General features: G+C 45.0%; 1 protein-coding gene across 1 annotated transcript; it reads left to right on the plus strand.

The window, feature by feature from the left end:
* The first annotated feature begins 2,945 nt into the window (after positions 1–2,945).
* On the plus strand, positions 2,946–4,903 carry LOC114766215 (ribonuclease P protein subunit p25-like protein). The gene is made up of 2 exons (XM_028956875.1): positions 2,946–3,191; positions 3,412–4,903. The coding sequence occupies exon 2, from the start codon at positions 3,656–3,658 to the stop codon at positions 4,442–4,444; it is 789 nt and encodes a 262-aa protein (XP_028812708.1). The 5' UTR covers positions 2,946–3,191; positions 3,412–3,655; the 3' UTR covers positions 4,445–4,903.
* The last annotated feature ends 11,926 nt before the right edge of the window (positions 4,904–16,829 follow it).

Here is a 16,829-nt window from a genome sequence, read left to right on the forward strand (position 1 = left end):
CGCCAATTGCACATCCCAGATCTGCACTTCACCACAAAAACAAAACAGGCTGTTCGCAATCCATTCTGGTGCTCCACCCCTGCCGAGCAGAGAGTCACTTGTGGTTCGAAATACGATTCATATCACAGTTTTGTTGGGCGAGATGCATCATATTGTACTGATGAATTCACGTTGTCACAGTGCTTAATTATTACGTCAGGTTTTCTTTGCTAATGTAATGAAAACTATTTCTTCTGAATTTACTGAAATAAACAGAAAGACAAATAAACAAGTAAAAACTTCTGTCCAACCCACCCGGTCCTTTTTGTTGCTGTGTTTTTATTTCTGTCAGTTCACTTTAATTATGTTTAAAATTGATTATACCCTAAACGCTCATATTCCTGCATGGATATAAAGCAGAAACGCTGAACCTGCCTAATAATCTTTAACTAATATTACAAATTGGAGCATATTGGCAATCCCTGGGTCTGATAGCTTGGACTGGATTCCATTTTTGCGCTTTTTTAGGCCCATGACGTTTGGCACAATGCGTGTGCGTACAGGAACCATGATAGTTTGGTGGTACACAGAGATGCTGAGATGTTGCATGTCTGGGATGTCTGGCCCTGCCTCCTCATTTTCCTGCACCACAAAGCTAATTCCAATACAATCCGCTTTGGTTTGTTTATGTCAGCTTCTGAATTCAATTTAATTGACACAGAATCCAAATTATACTGACAATGTGGATTGTCCTTGCACTACAAGAAAAAAATTCAATTGAACATGCAAAAAATCGGACTTGGACTGAAAGTGTGAACCTTGGTTCATATCATACAGCACTGAATCATGACAACAGATTTAGATTATACAGCTTTGGCCTGAGATCAACTCAGGATCATTTAAATACAGTCATCCAAATTAGTAGGATTAGTAGTTTTTATATATTTACAGTTTAAAATCGATGCCATCATGTTTTGTGTTTAATACAAATGCACATATCAAGGGACAACTATGCAGCATAAGATTTCAGACTCCCTGACTTCAGACATCTTATTCACTCAGATTTACTCACTGCCCTGGCAGACAAATGTACAGACCTTTCACTTTACTTCTGAGCATTTTTGCAGTGAGCTAATGAGCCAAGTGCATTTCCACACAATCGATGGATGCAGCCTGCACTAGTCTGTCAAACATTGCTGACTTAGATGAGAGTAATGCATGGCAGTTCAATTAATTAGACCAGAATTCAGCGGAAATGACTTTGGCCGAAATGCGCTGGGGAGCATGGACGTGGCCTAGAAGGGTTGTGATCTGTGCTGCAGCGCGAGATCTATGCTAGGCCACTAAACGAAAGACGAAAGGCTTCTAACGGAGTTGCATTTCATTCTCTGCATGCAACAGTGCTGTATCTGGCTTCATCGCCGGGTTAAATATAAACTCTGTTGAGATGATACTGCAGCGGGCCCAGTTTCAGCCTTTAATCACCTTCGGCTTCCCTTTCGACAGCCCCATTTCCTCTCTGTCTCTCACCCCCCACCTCTCTCTCTCTCAGTTTATTATGCAGTAACATCACTGGGTGCCCTCAGGCAGCTGTGCATCTCCTTATGACTGATGAGGGTAATTTCTCCCAAACAGCCAAATGATCACTTTTAGTTTACCCCCCACCCCACCTTCCCGAGGCTTGAACGGCGTGTAAACAGAGACATTTATTGCTGCGCGTGCCTGTGCTGGTGCAGACAATGATGGACTCTTTACAACCCAGAAATCAATTATTCTATATGGCAGCACCTCACTTCACATTATTCTGTCAGATTTCAAGTCAAGAGTGTTTGGGTGACCGGGCCAGGACTAAACATCTTTCTGGCCCAAGACTTCAAGAAAAAGGGCTAAGAAAAGAAAGAAAGACATAAAAAGATGAATTAATTTTTTTTTTGCTCTTGTCTCAAACATCTAACAACAGCACCACTGTAAAAACTGTATATAGTAGAATTTTTATATAAAGTGTGTAGATTTCTTTCCACCGTCTGTTTAGGGCTGGTGGGAGTTTTTCTCCCCACATCCCATCTTTTCAGCCTCATTGGCCTGCCTTCACCCATTTAACTACATGTCAGTCAGTGCTGAAAACACACCCACCTGTCCAAGGGATCTGAAGTGAGACTCTGCAGCTGTCTCAGGGAATAAAGAAAGCCAAATAGCAACGCCCTCCCCGCTATAGGGCCAATGATTAACCTACATGCGCTGTGTGCATTTCAACCAGATTTCAGATTTGTTCATCCTCAAGAGGCTTATTTTAATGGAAATGAATCGTCCTGAACAATATCGTTTATGTGAAATCAATCACTCTTAAAGCCGTCCTTTTAATTGACGTCTCTAAGCGCTAAAAACGGCTTCCGGATGGTGACCCGGGGTCCGTGTCACTCCATTTGCATCGTGAAGAATTCTATCCCTCGTTCCCGGATGACAATTCACCCCGCGGAAATGCGGGGCAGCCTGAATGACTCTACAATGAAGACATCACATTAACATTACCACTGCATTATGCAAATTGTGATGGCCAAAACATCTAATAGGATAAAGGCTAAGAGTGGAGCAATTTAATGCCTCTGACTTTGAACAGCTCTTTGAAGGATGTTTTCAATTATAATGGAGCTAATTTAATTCATTGTTTCACAGCTGAAAATGCATTTTTAAAGCTTCAGCGACTCTCCGCACGAGAACCACGGGCTTAATCAGTCATGTACGTTGAACACACACACTGGAACGTCCTCTAAAGAGATTGACAAAGTTGCCTGCGATCGGCGCTCTGGCTCTTAAAGGCACACCGAGCCCGTTTCCCCCGAAGGCTTGTGCCGACTTTTGAAGGAGAGCTTGCGTCGTGCCGATGAAAAGACTGCCCCTTTAAGGGGGCTTTGCTCCCCCTTCCTCCCACTAACCACCCTCACTCTCCCCTTCCACCACACAGACACTCCCCCTGCGAGCATTTGTGAGGCAGAGCCGGTACCCTACGCCTCTACGTGGGGAAGCGGAACAGGCTGCCCAGGTTGGACCGAAGAGGACGACTAACAACACAACCCGCTGGCCGGCAATCCAGTCCGAGAAGGAGACAAGCCAAGATGTTCTACAGAGCCTCCTGGAGGAGAAGAGCTGGAGCACGCTGACTGGACCACTGGACTGTCCCAAAAAGTCTCAGCAAAGTCAGCAGCTGCCACCAGGTAGGGCCTATGATAGGGTTAATAAGAGTTGAACTTGGACCAATCAAAGCACTCCAGAGGTCACAGGGATGAAGGATTTTAGTGAAGGTGGGGAGTCCAATGGGAAGACTTGATCGTTTTGGGGTTTTTTTGTCTTAGTTGCAGTGTTACTTGCAGCACACGATCAAGCTCACGTCAGCAGTCTTGTGTCACCATTTAGCGCTTTATCTTCTTTCTTCAGCACTGCGTGAAAAGCTGCATTAAAAAGCTCAATTCAAGCTTTCTGTTTACGGGATAACATTTCTTGGCTGAAGCCTTGAGACGTCACGGACTGATGCTGAAATAAATCCCGAATCCTCAGAAGAGTTATAGAAGGACAGCGGCACTTTTTCTAACTTGAAAAGCGCGGCATGACAGTTTAGGAGGACAGGAGTGCCTGGATAAGCAGGTTGGATGAATCCGGCGGCTGTTCTTGGGATGGAGAAATGATCGCTCATAGCCAGCACTGGGTCGCAAACCCCGCCGCTCTGGTTACAGAACCTGGCAGAGCCATACAGGGCCCGATGGAGCTCGACGTGGCCCCCAACAGATTTCTCCCCTTCCAGGGTGAGAACTACATCGTCCCCCAGCCCCCGTCCACAAACACCATCATCTGCACCACCGAAGTCAGTCCAGCACCACCGCCGCCCCCCGCTCAGCTGCTCAAACCCGGCCAGGGTGGCTTCAAGAAGGTGTGCCGGACTGAGGACGAAGGTCCCAGCCCGTTCCCAGGACTGGCGTCCGGGGTGCTGGAGATGCGGGTGAAGGAGGGCAGCAAGATTCGGAACCTGATGGGCTTCGCCATGACCCGCATGCAGGGCACAGCGGGGCCCGAAGGGGGTCAGCCAGGACTCCGGCAGGTCGTTTTCACCGGCTCGGGTCGGGCCGTGACCAAGACCATCACTTGCGCCGAGATCATGAAGCGCAAAATCGCCGGTCTGCACCAGCTGAGCAAGCTGCGTTACAAAGGGGTCCGGGAGGTGTGGGAGAGCCAGGAGGGTGGAGGCTCGGAGATGACCGTGCACCGGACCGTCCCTTCCATCAGCATCCTGCTGTCCCGGGACCCCCTGGACCCCCGAGAGCCCGGATACCAGCCACCCGAAAGCCTGGGTGCTCTGTGGGGGGAACAGCCCGCAACCAAGAGGCTCCCAGACCCCCCGGACCACGCCGGACTGCCCGGGTCCAAGAGACCCTGCCTTGGGAATGGTCGAGTGGTCTGTGGCCCTGCTGAATGATGGAGCGGCGAGGGGGTCCATATTCCCACCCCTGACTGCCCCGCCCCCTCCTCCTCCTCCCAGTGCGGGCGAGACAATCATTCAGCTGCTTTGTGATGATAACAAAGCCCCAGAGGCAAGAGCCCAAAGAGATGTGAGACTGAAAGCTTTGTCTGCAAGCTCTGGCAACACATGTGCGTGTGTGTGTGTGTGTGTGTGTGTGTGAGAGAGAGAGAGAGAGAAGAGTGTGTGTGTGGGACACTGTGCATTTCAGTAATGGGCCACCGGGAATTGGCTTTTAGAGGCACCTAATGATACTGGGTGTGTGTGTGTGTGTGTGTGTGTGAACGGGATTCGAACAAACAGCTTTTAATGCATTTCAAAGTAACAGCACAGCACAAGACCTGTAATTTACTGAGCTTCCCGGGTTCTTTCCATTCATATGGCCCAAAAAATAAAGAAATAAAATAAGGGTATGAATATTTTCTTTTTTCCTTTGCAATTTATTACACTTTTTATATAAAAAAGAATGCGTAAGGTAGGTCATAAATATTATGTCCAGTGACCATATTTGTTTGACAAGCACATGAATTGACCTGGAAGATGAATCATGTACGTATGTGAATAGTTTCTCTGTCTACCCACCGTTGCCTGAAATCATTTAAATGCAGAAAAAAAAAAGTTTAAATCATGCATTTCACTATATTTCTTCTTTTTGTAAAGATGACAGTTCGTGTCCGTACTCAGATTATTCACCTCTGGTTATGGCACGTTGCGGTGTGAAGATTACAATCGTTCGCAGCGAAGCAGGAAATCGCGGAATGGAAATTTTTAGGGTGTCGAGATTTGTTCTGCCGATTTAATGACAGTCGATCTGATAAAGCTGCTCCTCCAGCCTGCAGCGGGACCCCCAAAAAGCGACTTATTACGCCACAACTTCCAGAGGGCCGGCGGGAATAATCGGGACCCACTTCTGCTCGTTTAACCCATGAAGCAAGCACACGTTTCCTGTGCGCGCTGGTCCAGATTGCTGATGGGGGATTTTTTCTCCCCAGCGGTGAAAAAAGAAGAAGAAGAAGAAGCCTTAAAACCCCCCGGTTCTCAAACGGTGCTGCAATCACAGGCCTTGTTCTGTCTGATGTGTTTACAAAGGTGATGTGATTAATTCATGCATGCATTCATGCGCTTTTCCCACATGTTTCTTCCAGGTGCTCCTGCGAGTGTGTGTGTGTGTGTGTGTGTGTGTGTGTGTGTGTGTGTGTGTGTGTGTGTGTGTGTGTGTGTGTGTGTGTGTGTCTTTTTAAACATTGCTGGGATATAATCCCGTTTCTTTGCAACACTGACCTGGACTCGAGGATTTAAACCGATGGACGCTTCGGAAATAATTGCAGCACCGCAGTGGCCAGGCGTGTTTCCTGGGGGGTCTCGTCTATATTTCTTCCGAGTTTTCTTCTCCGATTGCGAGTCTCGCCAAGAGTGCTTTTCTTTTACTTGATCATAATGAAAATCTCTCCAGCCTGCAAACGCCGTTAATGCAATCAATTCATCACCATGTCACAGGCCGTCTGTTAATAGGTTTGTCCGCTCACACCGGTCGGGGGGGAGCCGTTTTTGCCGCGGCCCGGGCTCAATATTTTGGCCAGATTACATCAGTCCAAGTCTCTGAAAGAAACATCCGAATGGGGGTCCACCGGTCCGCCAGCAGCTCTCGGCAGGCCCGGCAAACGCCTCCATTACCCATCCAGTCAGAAGCCATTAAATGAATCGGGGCAAAGAAGAGAAGCCAAGGTTGCGAGGGAGGACGGAGAGAGAGAGAGAGAGAGAGAGGGGTAGTGTCTGCAGTAAACCACGCATGGTGCCCTCGAGAGCGCTGGAAGGTTATCACTTCGGTGCCGCTCTTATCACCGAATTAACAGCTCTCACCGGGGGCAGAGCAGAGCGCGCAGCCGCGCAGGTCCCGCGCAGGTCCCGCACATTCCGCCCGGTTAAGACTCCCATCGACCCGGCGGCCTTTATCGAGAATTACGCATTCGCCGCCTGGCCGGGCCCAGCCGCGCGGCGGCTAATGAAGGCTGACTCGGCGTGCCACCGGAGTGAAGGGGGAGATAAAGCGGTGTGACAAAAGCATTAGCGCACACGTCCCCCGGTCCAGCTGGACCAAGGCGAGCTTTATTAAACCCCCCCCCACCCCTTTCAACCGCCTTCGCACCTCTTCTCTTCAAGGAGAAAAGATGCACCGACTTCGCCATTTGCATGTTTCCAGACTTTATCCCCACCCCTTTTCGCCACTAATAAAATGAAAATGCGTGCATTTTGAACTCCCGATAAAAGGTGAGCACACTATTTATTCCACTCCTCTCCCTCGCAGCAGATGAGAGCGAGGTCTCTGGGACGGCGTGGGAGTTTACTATCTCCCTCCTTCCAGATGCCGCTCTTTTCTTATCTAGAAGAATGGGCGCTGCCTCCAATTTTTCAACTCGCCTTATCTGGAAATCCTTTAAATTGAATATTTACTGGGCTGATGTTTTCAGCCTGCATTAACCCAATGATGCCGGGGGGGCTTTTCCCTCCCCACCTCCCTTTATCCAAACACTGTCAGAGAACGGGACTCTGATTGATTATGGGATTGGAGAGCCATGATATTAATGAATTTCCAAACGGGAACGGTGTTCAGCGGCGAAGAAAGAAACGACATCAGTCACAGCCCTGTGAATTTTACCCACCCCTGGGAGAGAAAGAAGAAAGACATTATTAACAGTATAAACCCGTTTTTAAAAAGGCTCCACTGTCCAACCGCGACGCATGAAAATAACTCATCTTTCAGTTTCCATAAAACCATGTTCGTTACTTTTTTAAATGAAGTGCTTGCATTGTTGCTTTGTGTGCTGCTCAAGTCAGGGCTGTAAGTGGCGATAAACGGGGAGTTAAAACGCAGCCTGTGTTCGCAGAATTACAGGGATCAAATGGGAGCGCTGATTATCTGAATGGCTGCTGCCGTGGAATTAACCAAAACAAGGCTTCTTCCCCTCCCTCGAACGATTGTATTGACACAGCCAAGCGATTTTCTCCCCACTGGGCTGATGCAATAACGCAGGAACTCTCACAACGTGACATCAGAACCGCAGGGAGGGGGGGCGGAATTATTGAATAAAAGCAAACCTATTGTGCTGAGATGCTAAAACAGTCGGTCTTGAAATGGATTTGCCGTCTCCACAAATAATGACAAGTATTTCAAAAAGGCAACATTTCAAAAAGATCAAGAAGCTTTTAAGGTTATGTAACCAAAGCACAGAGGGCCCTGGCCTTCCACTGAAGTGATGGTGACGGCGTTCCATGGTGGCATCATGTGGCTCTCCTGACACCCAGTGGACAGGTTTTACCGAAACGTCCACCAATAAACTCCTCCACTCATCTACTAGTTCAAATTCTATTCTATTCTACAGTTATTACCTGCATGGACAGACTATCAGTACTTCTGGGAAGAATATTCAACCAGGCATTCCAAATTATTTTATTAGTTATACCAGTGTAATAATTTGAAAACCATTCACAACATTTCGGTAATCGTATCATTGTACATCAGTACAATCACTCCTAATCAGGATTATCAAATTAAACCAACCCTGTCAACCTTGCAATATTGTCCAAACATCGCTACCTTTCTGCACATTTTTTTTGCCTCATCGTCTCCCGATTTTCCACACATCTTTTGTGACTTCCCATACACATGCGACCACACACAAATCTACAACATCTATAGACATCAATACTCTCCATTTGCATTATTCTACTAAGTCTAGATTCTAAAACCAGTGTGTGAACCTGTTTAAATCTTCATTAGCCACACATGCACCACACATAAGGAAGGGGACTTGTAACTGAAGGTTGTGGGTTCGAATCCCGACCATCCCGAGGTATTACACTACGGTACTTTGCTCAGTGACACCTCAGTGGCACACAAAGATCCACGCAAATACAGAATGCAGCATGCATTTTTCAGAAAAGTCATGGGATACCAAACTTGTGTAGAGGGTGAGTAGACAACTTCTGCAGAAGGACCAGGCCATGGAAAATATTCAGTTAATGTCCATTCTTGCACCAGCTGTTCAGAATAATGCTGGATTGTTAATCTTAAACTGGTTTTCATGGCAGGTCTGCAAAAGAAACAAGTTTTGAATCCACACAAGCCCTGCTATAAACTCGCTTCTCCAGAAGAGGGCAGCGATGCAACATCAAGACAATAAACTCACAGCCCTGTATGTTATTGCAACTATGCAATGAGCAATTCTGGGTCACGTTTAAATCCCCTGACGACTGACAGGTTATACTAAAACCAGTATAACAGAAGCCTGAGAGCATTAGATCATGAGCAGCTCCTGCCTTGATGCCAGATACCCGCTTGCCTCAGGCCTGGCTGTACATTTGCAGCTATTGTGTTGGGGCAATAAAACACATACACACACGCACACACAGACTCCCACACACACCCACACACACACACACACACACTATATCAATATACAATTTTGCTTTCTGTGTCATGATCTGAATATCAATTTTTTACAATTTACCATGGTATGCTGCTCCTTAGTGGAGGAGAGGAGAACTGCAGCACACCACTATAGACAACCTACCAGGCCTTCCTGCCCTGACAGTGGTGAGTGCAGGTCATAAGCCCACTTCCTGTAGCTCAGATGGGTCAAAAGATAATAATACAGACCAGAAACATCACCATGGAAACCTGTGGAACGATATTAGGACAGAATTAAGTGTTTACCTAACCCATGACCACCCAGTCTCTCCCTCGAATACAATCATAGAACAGGAGACCCAGCAGCGTGAGGGGTTTCTGGCCAGCCATACCTTATCGGCTCTGGCAACGTCTGTATATCTCACTGCTCAAACTTGACACCACCCTGATAAGAGAAAGACAGAGAGAATTATGTAAAACTTTCATATGTTACCATCTGGGCTACATACATATCATACTGTTCTTAGCAATACCAAAAGGGTTCAAGATAGCAAGTGTTTACTTTATCAGCACCGGAAGTCTGAAACAAACAGAAAACTTGCATGTTGTTTGGTTTTTGCCAGCTATACATTTTTGCAGGTTTTTGATGAAGATCTGGCAACCATGTCACATTCACCAGCCTGTATGTTTAGCACAGTCGATGTTTGTGTGCCATCTTTCAAAATGACTTGCATGCCGGTGCAGCACCACAGGGAGCATACTTACACAGAAATGGCACCCATACAACACCCACACACTCCAAAACAAAATTCAATCACGTCGTGTCAAAATAGTTGCATCCGCACACATTCCATCAAAAGTAAATACATGTCATTCACTGCATTTTTTTACCTTACAAGATATCGTTACTATCTAATGAGATTTGATTTATCTAATGAGTCTCATTTATTTCAGCGTTTAAGCCATTTATTGAGGTGATGAAATAGATGGAAATGGATTCAAATGAACTTCTGCATCCAACATGTTGTCACTGAATGTGGCTTTTGTTTGGTAGCTTTGCATGAGCTATAATGTAGGATGCTCAGCTAATAAATGATAAATTGATGGTTAGGGTTACGAAATGTCACGGGAACATTATGGAAGAATACCTGCCAGGTGACAGACTTGTTAATCCCAGTGAACGCTCCACTTTGCGATTAAGTCATGGGTGTCTAATTCGAGCAGCTCTTTAAAATGACACGAAACCAGACCTATTGGCACCACAGTTTCTCCTCTTTCTTTCGTTTCTTTTTGTTTTTTCTCACTAGGTGTAACCAAAGATGAGACGGTGACTACATCTTCTGCAGAACACAGGACTTCCACAGCATTAAAGGACCAAATCAAGGCTTCATTTACATCCATATATGCCAATATACCTAATATATCTAATACTGCCACACATTACTGAAAGAGCTGATTAAGATTTACAAACTTAATGAATCCTAATAACATATATTAAATAATGAAAAAATATATTATCATATTAGAGGATGGTGAAGTTTTCCAGAGATTCCAGTGCTAGTAGAGATATATGGTCATGGGTCTAATAAAACCTGTTTTAGTTGATGAGGTTTGCTTTTCACAAAGTAAGCTAAAGAGTAAAAGATATTTTTAAACAAACAATTAAAATGGCCAAAATATTTTTGAAATATGAAATAAACATATGATAAACGCTTGAAACATCATCCCAAATATCTCTGCATGTCTTTTTGTCTGTAATAATTCATTATTCAGTAAAATAGTGAGATAATAAGGAGCAACATGGAGACTGGCCGTCTGGAATTTAATTAGAACCTGTCCTATTGAACCCACAGAAAATTATACAGTGAAACCCAATACAGCAAAAAAAAAAAAAAAAACACACACAGCTGCATGCATTCTATCTAGCTAGTCCTGCTAGTGATCAGAAATTGCCCCATTAGAAGACTGGAATATGGAATGGCAGCATTAGCCATATGCGGGAAACAAAGCTGTCAAACAGAGTGAGCTGTAGGGTTGGGCCGATGCTTGGTTTTCTTAGTAGCATGCACATTGGTTATTAATAAAACATATTTAGACAAACGTTATTGTGAATTTTGTGAATAAATACCTTCCAAAAGGCCTTTTCCTGTACACAATTGTTTTTACTTTCACAGCCAACAGCCTGGTTGGATATGTCAAAGCAAGGCAGAATTCATGATGGATTTGCTTATGTATTTGTCTATTAACTGGGTGAGCTCATGAAATACAGTGACATTGTGTGGAAAAACAAACATCTATATGGACTGTCTTTCCAACTCTAGTGATGAAGTGATGAAGCATGATAGAGAGTCAAATTTATGCTGGCCCTCAGCCAGGAAATAATGTGATTGAAATGATAATTGTTTTGGTTTTATGAACACAAACATCATAAAAGTCATAAACCAAACACCACTTACGCTTCAAGCTTTTACTTGCACGGGTGGAAAAAATGTTTTCTTTAATATATCTGGCTACAGACACGCACATTTTACCAGAGATAAACAGCGTTTCACATGCACAAGTGCATATTGGGATTGTTACGATGGCTACATAGAGGGAAAAAGTCCCGTTTAAAAAAAAACTTCATTACCACAGCTCCGTGTCTGAGTTTTGTCTATTCCGATCAGCCAATATATACAATAATTGTAGAATGTTAAAATTCACATGCTTTCAGTTTGCTTGCTGAAGCCACAAAGCAGTACACCAGCTCCTACAGATCTGACTTCTGGGTAAAAGTACCACTGATACCTGATCTATCACTGCAAGCAAAGACATTCTGAATGGAAAATGGTTCAATTTGAGGATTCCGTCTAGTTGCTCAGGATTTAATTATACCACTCATTTAATTTTATTATATGAAAGATACAACAGAATCAGCATAGTGAGTTAATCTTCATATATATTATATACACATACACATATGAAATACTAGGATAAATCATGTTAATCTCTGGTGAGCAGTACAGTGAATATGCATTATTTATTTCATTACAGCGCATGAAAGTTACAAAATAATGGCCTATTCGATAAAAAATGACATTAACATGTATGCCACACTGTCTGATGTTCTCACACACACACACACACAACAGATGTCGTGCTTGACTACAATGCTTATCTCTTCCCTCTGCCTATCTCCACACCCATGTTCTTTTATCACTTCACCACAAAGCCCAGTAACATATTACAGCGTGTGAGTGTGCGGCATAACTAGGTCTGTGTCAAGCCTCCAAATACAAGTGTACACACGCGAGCGATAAGCACAACTGTTCGCTGTCATGCAACGAGCGCCATGCAGGAAGGAGCGGGTTCAAGTGGGAGTTTCGTCTCGTCGCTAATTGCATTGCTGCCATTCCTGCAGGTACATTTGTAAATAATTTTTCAATTACTGCTACCCCATTGCCTCTCACATAATCACAGTTCAAAAGCTCTATGGAAACACATGTACACACAGCAATACACACAGTATGCTCAACCTGCTTGGCAAGGTAGCCAGAATCTCCCAAGCCCAAGTGACATTCTGGGACAAAGAAAAAAAAAAGTTTTGGCACGAAGCTGACCCATCGCATGCCATGCAGCACACAGCACCATATAAACAGACACAGGAGCTTCAGTCAACTGAAGACACACACAAACACACTGACACAGGCTCTGCAGGGTGGTACACTGTGGTCAATACGTTAATACAGCAATACTCTGATCATTCCTCTGGTGACATAGCAGTGTTATCAAACATATCAAAACTCCTGTCTAGACCCTGGTACCTGGAAATGGCAGCTGAAGAATGGAATACCTGCATACACGTAGAAAGGAACTTTACCAGCAACAATAATTCTTGAGTTTCAATGGAATTGTGCTGTGTTCACCAGGGATGCTCACTGGGAAAGAAGGAGCCGCTGATTCCAATCATATTGATTATTGATCAAGGAATTTTTGGATCGTTTTCAACCCATTAATACAACTTATTCTGACTATTGAATTAGCTCAATATTCTTAATTCTCTCATTCAGGATCAACAATAACACAGTTTCGTAATGTATCAGTATCACCATTTCCAGCCCTAGCAGTAACATTGGCTAATGACATGCTAGAGAACAGCCAATCAGAACAACGTATGCATGAGCCAATCATATAAGGGCAAAATCTGGATTTTCGGGTTGAAAACTGGGTAGTGTAGACATGACAGAGTGATTTAATATACAGAAAATGCGTACAACATGGCTACAGACCGCTACAGATGAAGCTGCCCCCCCCCAGCCTGATCAAGGCCACATCCTGACCGAGCCTCCAAACTTGTCAGGTGATGCATGTTAATGTGCTGGTCTCTGTTTCTGGAGGTTTCTCCACTTGCGAGCTTCTAGGTAAGAGGTGAGGTAACATGGTGTTCCTGCTGCTGTTTATGTAGAGCGGCGCGGTAATTACAGGCTGCACAGGAAGAGGATTACGCTGACAGGCTGAGGACCTGCCCGTCCTGCACCCACACGCTCCGCCGTCGCATGTTCAGCGCAGCCGACGCATGGTGCAGGGAGCATGCCATTGCCACCGATTTGAATGGTCTTGGCATGAGACACTTTGGCCAGAGACTGAGAGAAACTCATCCAGGCCCCGGTGTTTCCCCACAATGCCGGCCTGGCAGTTGCGTAACAATCAGTATGGTGGCACCGTCATATTGTGCGTGTTTGTGTGTGTCTGTTTAGTAAAGACGTGAGACACCCATCTCTGGAGACTTCGTCCTAACTTCCCAATGCGAGTCTATTTTGGGCGTCTTCTCTGAACATAGCAGAGATAGCAGAGATAAGGACAGGGACAAGGGATATAATGGCGGTAAAAAAAATAAAGATGGCCGACTTCCCCCCACGCCATGCGGGTATTTAAACAATGGCTCCTCAAGCCGCGCTGCTAATTAGCCTCTGGCTCTACAGGAGCACCGCTGGGTGTGAACAGTGCAGCATCGGCCTGAGATTTGTTGAAGAGCATCGCTGCTGTGTGTACATACTGCGTACAAGTGCACGCTATCACAAAACAACAAGCAAAAAACCCCAAAAGAATGAACATGAGAACAAAAAAAAAACATGGAAAAATATAAATGTAATAAATGTAAATGATTTATTTCATGGGTGAAATGGTGGCCTGGAGGGTAGGGTTGTGGGTTCAATCCCAAGTCTCGGCTTTGCATGTGTGTGTGTGAAGTTTGCATGTTCCCCCCGTGTTGATGTGGTTTTACACCACCTTGTCACTGGGCCGCGTACTTCAAGGGACTTAATTCACCCATAAGTCTACGTACAGTCCCCTTCAACATCAATTCCAACAAATTCGTTTTGTTGTGCATTAAAGACATTTTGTGTACGAGATCAAAAGATGAGAATGAAAAGAGAGATCACAGACGTATTGTCTGGTATTTACAGCCTTGCAGCATTATAAAGTTCCTCCTGATTAGTTTTGGATGAATTCTCTATTTGCTGGTAGGCAATATGTTTCAGTGGATTCTGCTAATAAATCATGATTTACAGGTTGGGTAGGAGGGGTTCTTAGGCCTGGTACCTGGTATTAAACATCTACATTTTTAAAGACCGGAGTGTAGATAAGCGTCAGCGTTATCGCTTCTGGAGAAAAGACCGACTGCCTGGCTGGTGGCTCTTCTCTTGCCGCCCCAGGAATGTTACAGGTGGTGTAGGATGGTAAAAGCCGGGTGGAGAAGGATTGTAACTCACTTTGGACAAGGGCATCTGCTAAATGCTGTAAATATAAATTTATGCATGCCATAATATGCAGTTATCCAGAATACAATCATGGCTTAATGATTAAAAGTAACCAAATGGTAAGCTATGGGTCCTGTAATTGCATTCCTAAATGCAAAATCCTAAATGGGGGAGGTACTAGCCTTGTGGGTAACACACTATGAACCAGAAGACTCAGGTTCAAACCCCATTGTGTCCCTGAGCAAGACACTTAACCCTAAGTTGCTCCAGGGGGGACTGTCCCTGTAACTACTGATTGTAAGTCGCTCTGGATAAGGGCGTCTGTCCAAAATATCTAAACATTTAATATTCCAGTCTTTGGACGGTGAGAGCGAAAACAAGAGAAGAAGCCCACACCCACAGAAGGGAGAGCATGGAGACTACACACACATGTGGATGGATACCAACTCACAACCTGGGATCATTACCTGTCATGCCACCGTCTGGCCCTGTTTATATTTATATTCAGAAAATAGAGCAAGACGAGTTGTGTCTTTAATCTGATTGCTGAATACAAGTGAAGTCACCGACCTGAATGGCATTAATGGAATCACCATCTACAATTCTGCCAGAGGCCATGATTTCTTCACACCTGTCCTTCACTTTCCCAGAACGCATCCCTGTAATCCCTTCATGTACATATAAAACGTATATATGCGCAGTGCTCAAAAGCGGCACTGTGATTGGTCTGAGCGGTGGGACCAGGCAAATGCCACTGTGTTACATAACCTACCCAGATCTATAGCCCTCACTGGGTTTATGCTATTTCAGGCCACAGGATGGAATCCATTATCACACAATCAAGCCCTGTCTTTTGCAACCATCCATACCCGAGCACGTACACACATAAGCACACTCACACATGCTGTGCCTTGTGGGTGGGCACCATTGTGCTCTTTTGCTCTCAAGGGACCTGCTCGCCTCAGACAATCGCTCTGCTAATTAAGCGCTCCAAAAACAGCCCAGACCTGCGGGATATTTCTATTCTGGGCACACGCTGGGCGCCTAAAATATAAATCCATGGCATCTAGAAAGAGGAAACAATAACAAACCTAAGGGGTTCAGGAGGGAGAAAGAGCCATTCAGAGGCAGTGAGGAGGAAACTGGGAGAGAGAGAGTACGTGCAGGAGCTCCTGGGGGAGCAGATGGCAGTCAGTACCCCAGCCACTGCCCCACCCTCCTGCCCCTATCACTTTACATCTCTGTGCCCACACGCTTTTGGGCCCATTTAAGGAGTGGTTTTTAAGAGTTGCACACAATGTACCCTCCTCTGCAGAAAGTGGCCCCCCCTGACCCCCCACACAATCTGCTGTGAGTCCTCACGGAAGCTTAGAGACACCAACTCAAGGGGCAGGATGATTAATGAAAGTGCGTGTGAGTGCAATTCATGCCATGATATCCTTCATTTGGATAAAAAAAAAAAATACACAAAAGCCAAATTTTCATAGTGTAAAAGAGTAAAGCCAAGAGTAAATGGATGCCAGCCATTGCTTAGTTATGTGTGTGCTGTTAAGGGTTTACTGACGTTTATGTCCATGCTGCATATTATTAAAAATATAAAAATGCCAATGGAGCAATGATATGCAATATACACAAACTGGAAGGACTTCGTCCTAACTTCCCAATGCGAGTCTATTTTTGGCGCCTTCTCTGAACCCATATCTGGATACGATAGCAGAGATAAGGACAGGGACACATTTCCAAACGGTATATAATGGCGGTTAAGAAAATAAAGATGGCCGACTTCCCCCTGCACCGTGCGGGTATTTAGCTGAGGCTCCTCGGGCCACAGTTGGTTCTCAGGCTGCTAATTTGCTTCTGGCAGGAGCACCGCTGTGTTTGAACAGTGCAGCATTGGCCCGAGATTTGTTGGAGAGCATCGCTGCTGTGTGTACATACTGTGTAGAAGCGCACGCTCACACAAAACAAAAAGCCCCAAAAAAAAAAAAAAAGAACGAACATGAGAACAAAAAAAAAACAAAAAACAAACACACACTCACAAAAAAAAAACTGGAAAAACCTGGTATTCTGCTGTGCGGCGCTCTCACGCTAACACGCAGAGGGAGTCTGAGTCGCACGCAAGTGTCACAGTGACAAGCTTTTGGCTCTCACAGTGGAGGATGTATAGGTCTCTTCATACAGTAAAACTGCACTGTTT

Source organism: Denticeps clupeoides, chromosome 16 (assembly GCF_900700375.1).
Source record: "Denticeps clupeoides chromosome 16, fDenClu1.1, whole genome shotgun sequence".
NCBI classification, from domain to species: domain Eukaryota; kingdom Metazoa; phylum Chordata; class Actinopteri; order Clupeiformes; family Denticipitidae; genus Denticeps; species Denticeps clupeoides.